A 12,303-nucleotide genomic window follows, 5' to 3' on the forward strand; every position below is an offset into this window, starting at 1 on the left:
TCGGGAAGTCATTACCTGTCCTTAGCCCAAAAAAATCACCACCTTGCATACTTATCCTAAGCCAAATTAAATTAAAATCAAATTAGACGTTGGCCTTAGGGTTTTCGAGCTCAATTAGGCTCTTGGAAAGAAGCGGCTGAAAGCCACTCCAGTGAGGATTTAGTAATTGGTGATGTCTAGGAAAGTTTTACAACAGTGAGAACTGTTACAGGTATTGTGGTATCGGTGTATCCCTTCTGGCACCACCACACACCCCGGGACTTTCCTGGTCACTGGTTACTGGATCACTTAACTGGTAAGCTCAAGCTTAATCTGAAAGGGAGATTAGGAGTTGTCTAATCTAGAGAGAATTTCAGGAACTTTTTTAACCTGATAAGTCTCTGTGCAACTAGATTTAAGAAGCTACTAAACCTCACTTAGTTCTAAGACTAATAGGATCAAATTGTTGTGTGGTGTTGGTTGTGGTCAGCTGTGTCTAGCCCTTCTTTTCTTTTAGGATTTCGTTTAGGAGTCGAGTCTAATTAAGTTGTGGATAATGTATGCATGGTAGAAAATCATTAAGGGGTAAGTTAACACCATTTAACCCAGAGGTTGGAAAAAAGTATCGTCACATCCGACAAATTATTGATCAACCACCAATCTCTACAATGGGTGATCATATTAGAACCCTGATTGAATTATTCGCTCCTGCATCCGCTAGTCCACCTACAGTGTTGCCAATAAATAACGCAGCCCAATTTGAAATTCGGGCTGCGACAATAAATATGCTACCCAAATTCCATTAGTTTGAAAGGGATGCAACCCAACATGTAAATATTATATAAATATATATATAAAAATAAAAATAAAAATAAAAAAAAAAATTAATAAATTACTAATATGCAGGTTTGAGGATTTTTGGCCCCAATTATCACTTTACCCCCCCTATCAAGTAACTTCTCCTGTCCTATTACTGCTTTAAATTTTCTTTAACATTGAGGACAATGTTAGATTTAGGTATTGGGGTGAGAATATTTTTAATTAAAAAAAAATAAAAAAAATTAAAATTAAAATTAAAATTAAAAAAAAAATAGTTCAAATTTTTAACTCAAACTCTAATCTTTTTGGCTGTACAAACCAGGAATTGCTTTGACAATAGCTTTGAGTTAAGGAATATGATAGCAGTTCTAACTTGAATTTCTGTCCCACCTATCTTCTGCTAACATGTTACAAGATGATTTAGCACCAACACGTAAGCATATGAATAGTGGGGTATGTATACTTGCAACTAATATGAATACTTTTAATCTTCGGGATAATTTAAAGTTATATGTGTGATGAACACCCTAATCAAAAAAAAAAGAAAAAAAAAGATAAAATAAAATAAAAATAATGAGTTTATTTTAAGTCTTCTCACTGAGTAACCGGGCCTCTTGCCTGGCAAGCAGCGAGTGTTCGCGTAAAAAGGTGAGGATGATTGAGATTAAACTCTGAGTGACTAATTTGGCCTTGAAGCCTAGTTAACTTGAGCTATTAAGCCTGTTAGGGTGTCTCTACACCTAGTGCCCTGAGCCATCTGGATCGGGAGTCATTGGCCTAATACTCGCTACATGGGTCAGCTAGAAAGCTTAATAAGGCTAGATATTGCACAAGTCATTCTTCTTAGCATTCAGTCTGATATAAATAAATAAATAAACATGGGGTGTTCATTACCATTTAACTCTAGAAAGTCTTGAAAATTGGAGTAATCATGTTGGAAGTAAGTGAAAGCCACTCATTTATATGATACTATCTTGCACCTCACTACATTCTTAACTTGTTAGCAGATAGATGGGGTGTAATAAAACTTGAGTTAGAGTCTGTTTAAATATAATAGCAACAAGTCTCTATTGTCCTTGCAATTCTAGTTTCATACAGTAATACTTGTTCAAATTTTGAGTTAAAAATTGGAAATCCCTGACTAATGAAGTTTGTGGGTAACTTCACTGCAAACCCTCACGAGACAACACTCGTCCACTAGGGTAACCTAGGGGTTTAAAGGCTTGTTGCATGTGCTAAGTGCAATCGTGACTCCCTACGAAAATGGGTACATATCTTAGTTTGTGTATTTAGCTTCAATTTAAAAAAAAAAAAGAGAGAGAAAAAATCATAAGTTAGACTACATCTTTTTGTGCCCTCATTTTATCATTTGCTTGTTAATTGCTAGAGACTAGCAATAAGCTAGTTGGGGGGTGTGATGAGAGCACAAAAGTGCGACCTACATGTCACCAAAATTAGTGTTTTTGCTAACCGATAATAATAAATTCACTTAAATAATATTATATTTGGGTTTGACACAGGTTAGTATAAATTAAAGTTTAAATGCACATTTGGTAGGGTTTAGAGGGATGCATCATAGCCCCAAACCGCGCGGGCCCAATCCTGTCATGATCTGATCAAGCACATTTGCACCCAAACATCCGAACCCGCGTGCGATCTCCCAGTGATCCTCGCGTTCCCTCCTTTCCGGATTAGCATCCGCACTCTTCCGAAATAGAGATTCCCACTCTCACTTCATCACAAAGAAAAAAAGAACTTTTTAATCTCCAATCCCATGAAGAATAGCTAAAAATAATATTCATTCCTGAAATTACTATTCATGCTGAAATCACTGTTCATATGAACAGTATTCCGAGATGATACTGTTCATATAAACAGTGTTCCGTGAAAACACTGTTCATATGAATAGTGTTACGTAAAAACACTGTTCATATGAACAGTGTTACGGGATTTTTTTTTACTTCACTGTTCTTCTTCCTCCCAGCAGCGTCTACAGCTCATTCCATTCCCGCATCCAAGTATCCAGCAGCGCTCTTCAGCCTCCCACGTCCATCCCGTGATGCATCCCACGCTTCCGTGGTCCAAAGAAGGAATTCCGAGTCAGCTCCCAGTATCCCGTGATGCTTTCCAGTGATCCCGCAGCTTCCTCTTTTCCGGATCAATGTTTCCAGCTCCTCCCAAATAATCACGCGTCAAGCTCCTCTTCAGCGCGTTCCTAGTTTCCGGATCAGCGTCTCCTCCGTGATCCAAGCCGCCCACGTCCGATCGAACGCAGCCAGCTCCTCCCTCCTTCGGCTTCATCAACGCCTCCTTCATTCCGTGATCCGGCGATCCCGCACCACGTTTTCCCCTCTTCCGTGATGCTAGCAGTGGTCCCGCGGCGTCTCTCCAGCAATCAAGCCTCCGTCCGCACCATCCGCGTCGCTGCCAGCGCACTCCAACCGCACCGTGCCCAGCTTCCTTCCGCGATCGATCTCGGAATCTCAGCTCTCCAGCCAGCGGATCCCAGCAATCACGCACTCTCCCCCTCTCGACGCTTCAAGGATTGATCTATAAATAGGAGGAGCTCTCGGTTGAGGCGAAGAAAGAGGGGAAGGCCCTGTTTGTGAGAAAAAGAAAAAAAGAAACAGAGCATGGCTCTGTTTCGGGTTGAAAAGAAAGAATAAAAAATTAGGGAAGGAAGGAAGGAGAGTTTTCTTATTTTTCTTTTTTGGTTTTTATGTTTTATTCTTGTGGAAGGAGGAAGCACTAGGCTTCCAAACTTCATTTTATTTTTTTTGTAATCATTCCTTTTTATGAAATCAATCAATTTCTTTCATGCAATCCTTGTTCTAGGTTTAGTTAAATTTCTATTTTCTTTATGCAATCGTTAAATTTTTCTTTTTATGCAATACATCTAATTTTCCTTTATGCAATTTATGTTCCAAGCTTCAATCTTCTTAAGCATTGTTTTCATCCATGTCAAAGTTTTCCTTTGAATAATTAAATATTTCATGAATTTATAAATGCTCTTCTATTTCAAGTATTTGTCTTTTCGTTATTTTCAAATGAAAAATAATTCTTCGGTAGGCTAGAAAATATTCAACATCTTCAACATAATGTTTTTCTTTTATTATCCAAAAATCGATTTCAAATCCGAGTGAATGTTCTAATTTTTATGCAACTCCAATCGCCTCCCTGTGGATCGACCTCTTACAACCGCTATTCTTCGAGTAGGAAAGGTAAGAGTATAATTAAATTTAACTTTTGTTCGTCGGTTCTAACAACGATCTGTCTAGCATATTTTTAGGTAGGCAGGAATCGGGCGAACATAAACGTCAAATTATTTTCTAAAATAAGAACTCTATTAAATAATGTTTTTAATATGGGCATCTTTGTGGTGAATGGAGAGCTCGACACATATTGAGCTTTCATTTAATTATTATAGTGGATAATAAACATACTAGATAATAAATATATAATCAAATAGAATAGATATAAGAACCCTATTTATTATTCAAAATAAAGAACATATTAATGATATCATTAATTTTAATTTGAGCATCCACATGGTGCATAGAGAACTTAGCCTCTATTTTAGTATGTGTGTGTTATATTATTATCCAAAATAAGGACCATATCAATGATATCGTTAATATGGATGTCCACATGGTGAATGAAAAACTTAACACAAACTGAGCCTCCACATAGTGAACAAAAATGGCAACCTTGTGAGCTGCCTACCATGTACCAAAGGAAACAGGTGTCCACAATGCATGTATTGGACTACATGGATAAGGCTTGGATGCATGCAATGCATCTTTCACAACCACTTTGTCGTAAATTAGAATGGAAGTTGTTCTAGATTCATTGCATGTTCAACTTTTATGGGTTCATCTAGGTTTCCCTAAAGAAATTGAGCTTAAGGTATGCACAAGTGTAAAAAATTTAGGAAGGGTTGACCGCGTTTGTTTGTCTCGAGTGACAAGTGCAATAAATTTAGCCTAACACGCTCCTTCTCTTACAAGTAATGGCACCAACTTATGATTATATGCATGTAAACAATCCTCTTGTCATGTGACAAGAGAGAATTTGTGAAACTCGCGAGATTTTATGTTATTATATATATTATGATGAGGGTTGGTTTTATTACATAATGGTATCAACAACAACAAAAATAAAGGTTTTATATATCTGCTTGAGTCCCATTAGAAAACTAGAGTCTATAATAATTTGCTTAATTGCATTTGATAGCCTATATTTTTAAAATTGCTTCTTGTTAAATCATCATTCAAAATAAAAATAGATTAATCCCACTCACTTTGTTAAACCTAGTACTAGTAACATAGGTTGCAACAAAGACAAAGAAAATTATATCCTGCATCATGTGCACCAACATGGCTATGCACCATACCAATCATATCGTCTTATTTCTATAGACCGATCACTACAATGAGTGTATGATAAATGAAACCTACAGAAATAAGATGATGTACAGTGGCATGATGCACGACCATATGGTGCACAAGGTGCAGGTTATAATTTTTCTTACTTCAAATCTCAAGCCACTCTAGAATTGCAAGCAAGAATTCGACACTTCGTGCCCCATCGATTGTACTTAAATAAGGTTTTTGATCACTTTGAAGATAATGGATTAGTATGGACTATGATAGATGTGCTAGGGTTTTTTCTTTTTTTCTTTTTTTTTTTTTTGGTGAAAACGGCAATTCATATAGCTCTAAGTTGAGTACATCCAGCCATATCAAAATAAAGTAAAGAGTGCAAGGTGGGAGGAATATCTCCTAACGATGTCCAAATGATCTCTCCGGAGTGCCGAGCGGCAAATGAGGCGACCCAGTCTGCTGCACTGTTCGCCTCCCGAAAAACATGTGAAGCCTGGAAAATGCTCGGCTCCTGAGCCAATCTCCGAATCTCACGGATGAGAGGATGATCATCTCCATATCTGTCTACTCCCCGAATCCACTCTATCACCACAGAGGAGTCTCCCTCAAGACATATGTGCTCAGTACGGAGTACCCGCCTCGCATAGGATATCCCCTCCCAAGCTGCCCGTAGCTCCGCACCGACTACAGTAAATCCCGGCGCGCGGCAGCCACCGGCTGCTATCAAACTGCCGAGATGGTCCCTGATAACAAAGCCAACTCCTCCTGACACCCCGTCCGCCGATATACTACCATCAAAATTCACTTTGAGATGACCAAGGGGTGGGGGTACCCAAGAGACTAGAGCAAACCTGGGCACTGTGACAGCAGAAAGAGTACCCCAGGTGTCCCTGGCCATCTCAGAAGAGAAAGTAATGGCAGTGGTAGAAACCTCCCTGGCAAGACGCATGGCTCTGTCCACCACCATTCGCGGGGGTAACCGCCTGCCCTCAAATATACCCGCTTTTCTGTCCAGCCAGATAGAATGAGCCAAATATGCCCACCGGATCCCGACCTCAACAGTGCTGGGCCGCCGCAGGGCCACTCTCAACCAATGAATCAAATCCAGTGTCGACTCGACTGAATGGGGCAGCAATGTGGGCGATCGGCTCCAAATGCCCCTAGCTCTGGGGCACTGCAAAAGAACATGATCCATCGTCTCCTCAGTCTCCGTACACTCATCACAACACTGAGTGATCCTCACCCCTCGCCGAGCTAGTAAGCTCCTGGTCGGTAGGCAGCCCCAGGCTACTTTCCAGATGAAGAGCGCAACACGCGGGTGAATCCGTATCCTCCAAATCCATCCTCCCTCTATCTGTCGGGCTGGCTCTCGGCTCAATAACATGTGGATATCCCTGGCTCGCACCTGCGGTCGTCTTGTCGGCATCCAGACTAATCTATCCGCCCCTCCCTGGGCAAAAACAGGTAGGGCCAGGATCCTCTCCGCCAACTGCTCCCCGAAAGCCTCCCTAATAAGCTCCACCCTCCAACGGTCCCCCCCAGGCTCCATCAGGTCACTGACCCTGAGATCGGCTAACCTCGCTGTGTCCACTGTAACCGGAAGTCTACTCATAGGCTGCTCCGTCATCCAACGATCCTCCAACACATCAATGGATCGACCATCATCAATGGATCGACCGACTAGGGTTTTTTCTTTGGTTTGCAGCTAGCTCTACATGGTCGTCAAAGCATTTTTGAGTCAACTCGGCTTGGGCCAAATCTGTAATTGGACAACCAAACTTGACCGATAACAGAGAAGCCCATTTTTTGTGTTTGGTTAACAAGTTGTTGTCTGGCCCAATTTAAAAGAGAAAAAGCCCAAAATAGTTGCATTTTGAGAGAGCCATCGCTACTTCGATGAAGTGGGCTCCTACTCGCCCACTTATAGGCTATAGCACCAAATGGACCCTTAGCTGGCTCGAGCTCAGCTTCGATATATAAATATATAAATAATATTTACATATATATTATTTGAACTATGATCATTGATATAAAAATTATTTTTTAAATTTATTTATTACAATAGAATTTATGAAGGGTCTAAATATATTTAAACTATAAAATTAAAATATAATTATAAAAAATTATCTAGGCTATATAAATGAAAAGGATCTCAAAATCTTACCAAATTTTTCAAACAGAATTGTTTATGAATAACTCGAGTTAATGAGTAGAGCTTGACCTAGGCCTGGCTCACTTTGTTTAGTGTGTTCACACCACTGTTACCAACAGATTTGTGCATGGGTCAGGCCAGGCCGCTGTTTACATAGGATTGGTTCTTTATGTTTAGCGGTAGATTTGTGCATGTTAGACTAGGCCATGGCTCAATGTCATTAGAACATTAGGCTCGAGCTTGGCCTGACATGTCATTGAGAAATTTGCTGTCGGCTTGAGTCTAGCCTAGCCACAAACCAACAAACCTGAGCCTGACCTCTAGGACCTGGATCCATTGGGTCATGAGAGAGAGAGAGAGAGAGAGCATTCGGAGCCATGGCTATGATGAGGACCAATGGTGATAGTGCTGCAAGTTGGTGGTGATGTGGAGAGTAGGGTTGTGATTCCAACTTGCAAATCTGGTGCCTTAACTCAAACACGCCTAACTTTTACCGGACCAAACCCAAACACGATGATAAATGGGTTGAGTATGGAATCGGCGAAGTCCATTGAAACTTTCAAGTTGGCTTCAGGTTTGAGGTTTTTATTCCCAATCTGAACCATCATAAATTACCTATTTTATTACGTACATGTATACATGCATGCATACATATATATGCACATATATACATACATAAATACATACGTGTTAGCACATATATAATATTAGTTTTATTATATATTTTTAATTAAAAAGCAATGATGTGCTTAAGCATGTTTGAATATTTGTATTTAACTTTAACTAAGATTTAACTTTTCAATTTTTAGTTGATTACTAATATATAGTTAGCTATCAAGTGGTTGTTTCTCATGACTTTTTTCTTAATATGTATATATATGTTTGTATACATACACACACATACAGTGAGAGAGAGAAAGGATCTACTAGATGGCCAGGTGCTCTAGCATGAAAGGAGTGTTAGAAAAGAGAAATTATACCTTACATTAAATGCACCACGTGCAAGTGCACCATGCCAACCACCTCATCTCGCATTCATCATATACATGTGACCTCCTAGGGCCCATAGGAGCGTGATGTAGCGATTGGTGTGGTGCACCTTCACATGATGCACATTGTGTAGAGTATAATTTCTTCTTAGAAAAGGAATAGGGAGAAGCTGGATCAGCGGTGGGGCAACGAACGGTGATTATCTGTTGGTGCGGCAATAGGTGAGTCATAGGAGGTGTGCCCTTTATCTCCACCCCCCAACCAAAAGAGAGAGAGAGAGAAGAGATATTGTTACACATTCTTTAGAGATATAATGTCTTAATTTTAGTATATATTAATACATTTGAAAAACTGACATCTGACCCGGTCCATGCATTTTGGAGCATAACCTGAGAACGGCCTGAGATTTATCGCGCCTGCAAAGTTCAGCCTGCCCTCCCTCCGCAAGCCCACTAACGGCCGTCATAGGTCGGCCGGAAGGCTACCCATCGCCATCCGTATGTCCGGATATCCAGTACCGTGCATATCCGGGCTGAGCCCATTAATTAGTTCCTGCAGCTGTTGAAGCCTCGAGAGCCAGCTCCAGGGCCGACCGCCCGCCCCCCTCCCCTCCCCTCCCCTCCCCTCCTCCTCGCGCAGGCAACCCCAACGTAAGGGCTCAGAGGAGTTCTCTTTCTTCCAACTGAAAAAAAAGAAAGAAAAAAAAGGCGTTTTCACTCAAAATCAGCACTCTGATGCTCGTAGTCGAATGGATTTTATACTTCAAAAGAATTAAGGAATTATCAGCAAAATATAACAGCGCTATTCATACTTCATAGGATGATGGACTTGGGAGGTGGATCCCTAATTATGAATCTTTGTGAATAAAAGCTCAATTAGGAATACATTTCACAACCTACTCTTTTTTGTATACATTCACAGACGTTTGTTTTTTAAACAAATTTTCCATATTTTCGTTCGTTTTTAGGTAATTGCTCTAAAACATGGATGAAATTAGGGGCTACCTGCTTGAGTCTTCTTTTTGTCATCCCCCTACCAAACTCCAATTCATACTTTGCTTACTGGGATACAAAATTGGCTGGTATATTGCATTGGCTCAGTAAGAACGAGAACTTTTACGTGTCCTCGTTATAGCTGGTAATGTTTATGTACTTATTTTCTACCAAAATCCTGGTTTTATGCATATCATAAAATTTCTGTTGGTTTCCTCAAAGATTGTCAGTGAAGTGCAATTATTTGAGGTCCCGTCTGGGCTAATTCATGAATTACGTATATGGTTCTTTGAGTTCAATGGAAGCAACTTCCACCTAATGTGTGCAATCAAGGGGGTCGGAAATTTAGTACCTAACATCTCCCATTAGCATCCATGATAATAGTTGCTTTATTTCAGTAAATGTGTGCTTATTCTTATCATGGATAAGAATATTCTGAACGCAGGTTTGAATGCAAAACATCAACCTGCTCAGGATTGACATCTTATTCCTATATTTGATTCCATCTCCTCAAAATGCTCTATCCCTCAGCACTCAGCAGGCATACTCTTCCAAGCTTCTTTCAAATATTCTTATTTCTGTAACTATGGATAGGAGTTTCCATCTCTGCTCTCTGTCAAACACTAGAAAGATGATGAACAACAAACCAAATGGTTATTCAAAGCAGCACAGGATGGAGAAGTACAGCTTACATATCAAACCAAAAGCCTGAAGATAGTCTAAAGAGCAATACCAAATCAATAAAGATGGAAACTTTATAGGGAAAATAGGTAATCTAGTTATCACTCCCAAGGTAGCAGACCTCCACCTTCTCCCATGACTTCAAGCTCTTGTCCTCCGTGTCCGTCTTGTAGAGAGCCAGGGCCGAGACCTGGAAGCTAAGCCCGCATATCTCCTTATCGAGCTCCTCCACCCTCTGCCGAGCCCTCAACTTCTCCTCGTCCGTCAAATCCCCATACAAGAGGCTCAGATGCGGCATGTAAGCTGCAATAAAAAACACCGAATTCCATGGAGAACAAGTCCAAGCAATTCCAATCTAGAAGAAAAAAGGAAAATGAAAGAAGGGATTTAGGGCTTGAACTCACGGGCCGAGTTCTTGTAAGCGAAGTGGTCGCGGCAGTGGGCACTCGTTTGCGTTACCTGCCAAGAAAAGCCAATTTCGCGAGGATTAAAATCCGATATTTGCGAGGAACTTGAGGAAAAGGTGGGGTTTTTGTGGAAAAAAATAAGGAAAGTTTAAGATTTTTTGTGAAAATTGAAGGGAAAGTTCGGATATTTTTGTGAGAATTGAAGGAAAAAGGTGGAATTTTATGAGAATTAGATGAAACGGTAGGAATTTTTATGAGAATCCAAGAAAAATATAATATTTTTTTTTTTGAAAATTAAAGGAAATATGGGAGGACATTTTTCTGAATATGAAAGGAAAAGCTTGTTTGTTTTCTGAGAATTAAAAGAAAAGGTATGGTTTTTGTGAAAAATAAGGAAAGGTAAGGATTTTGTGAGGGGGAAACGTGCCTCGGGGGAGGGATCGATGAGGAGGTAGACGCACTGGTAGAAGAAGGTGCCGCGGGAGGCGGAGGCGACGCGGACGTGGTAAGGGGAGAGGGCGGCGCAGGCAGAGCGGAGACGGCGGACGGCGTCGTCCGAGCGAAGGCGGATGGCGCCGACGACGGTGATGTGGGGCTCGAACTCGGGGCCCCCAAACTCCGACCGGAGATCCGCCATGAGGCGCTTCAGCCTCGCCCCCACGTCCTCCGGCGGCAGCGCCCACACGGAGTACCACTCCGCCGCCTGATCGCCAGCCGTCCGGTTCTCCATGGCTAAAGAGACGAGGATTCGGATGCCTCTGAGTTGAAGGATAGAGAGAGAAAGAGGGAATCGAAGGCTGCTCTGGGTAAAGTTCGGGATCTTATGTTTCCGAGCCTGATGAGGTGGCGGCGGTGCCAAGGAGCATGTGCAAATATGCCCATACGGCATCTTCTCTCTTTCAAAGATTATGAAAATTCCTAAGCTTGTATTGCATATCATTAAAAATTTGTAGGATTTAGTGGGGATACATGAATCACATCCCTCTCCTTCACCACCTGAGTCGATATATAAAAAAATATTTTATATAAAGTAATCATTCCAATATCAAAAATGATACAAGGTGATAAAATAATTTTATTTGGTTGAATTATAGTGATTCTACACACGATAGCGATCTCAAATCACCTCTATTTCTTAAGTCACTGCTCAATTCAATAATGAAATATCCATTTTTGAGGTTAGGCATCCAAGATCATCTCAAGAAAATGATCTTCGACTGACATTTGAGGACAAAAATGCTATGAGTCTAGCAAAAAAAAATTGATATATTGATACATTATTAATATATTATATCAATATTATATATTATATTAATATTATATATATATGATATATATTATATTATAATATATTAATAATTATATTATTGTTATGTTATTATTCGGTGATAATTATATATATTATCATATTATATTATATTTATATAATGAAATTATTTAATACATTACTTCTATTTGCCTTATTTTTTTAATAAGAATAAATATCAGTATTAAAACAATATATTATAAGTATAAATAAAAATATTAATTCTATAATAACAATTAACATATTTTATAGGATTAATAATATATAGGTCTAATAAATATATTTATGAAATATTTATGAAATATATTAATGACTAATATATTAATATTATATTTATAATATATTTATATTATTAATAAATATTTTTATAGAACATATTAGAAATAATTTTGGTATTATATGATGAGTGATTTTGAGCTTTCATAAAATACTGGACATGTCACTTATGAATGTCCGAAATCTTTAATTACTGGAACATAGCATACAAAAGTGATAATTTTAGATCATCAAAGATTAGATTACCTTTCGATAAAGATCACCTATGATTTTAAATTATCTTGGTGATCCCATTTTGGCCACCAAATACCACCCAAAT

The 12,303-nt window shown here is 39.4% G+C and overlaps 1 protein-coding gene across 1 annotated transcript; it reads right to left on the minus strand.

Annotated features, from left to right (window-relative positions):
- Positions 1-9,933: 9,933 nt before the first annotated feature.
- Positions 9,934-11,302, minus strand: LOC103717203 (cyclic phosphodiesterase-like). The gene is made up of 3 exons (XM_008805499.4): positions 10,830-11,302; positions 10,400-10,454; positions 9,934-10,298 (listed from the first exon to the last, which is right to left on the minus strand). The coding sequence occupies exons 1-3, from the start codon at positions 11,289-11,291 to the stop codon at positions 10,090-10,092; spliced, it is 726 nt and encodes a 241-aa protein (XP_008803721.1). The 5' UTR covers positions 11,292-11,302; the 3' UTR covers positions 9,934-10,089.
- Positions 11,303-12,303: the final 1,001 nt, after the last annotated feature.

This window comes from Phoenix dactylifera, chromosome 4 (assembly GCF_009389715.1).
Source record: "Phoenix dactylifera cultivar Barhee BC4 chromosome 4, palm_55x_up_171113_PBpolish2nd_filt_p, whole genome shotgun sequence".
Classification (NCBI taxonomy): domain Eukaryota; kingdom Viridiplantae; phylum Streptophyta; class Magnoliopsida; order Arecales; family Arecaceae; genus Phoenix; species Phoenix dactylifera.

What these genes read in the sequence shown, in the direction of transcription:
- LOC103717203 (XM_008805499.4), bottom strand. Translation starts at nt 11,291, where the DNA reads ATGCCGTATGGGCATATTTGCACATGCTCCTTGGCACCGCCGCCACCT. An exon ending in TCATCGATCCCTCCCCCGAG is followed by an intron (nt 10,455 to 10,829) that starts GCACGTTTCCCC and finishes TTTTCTTGGCAG; the next exon opens with GTAACGCAAACGAGTGCCCA. An exon ending in CGCTTACAAGAACTCGGCCC is followed by an intron (nt 10,299 to 10,399) that starts GTGAGTTCAAGC and finishes TTTTTATTGCAG; the next exon opens with CTTACATGCCGCATCTGAGC.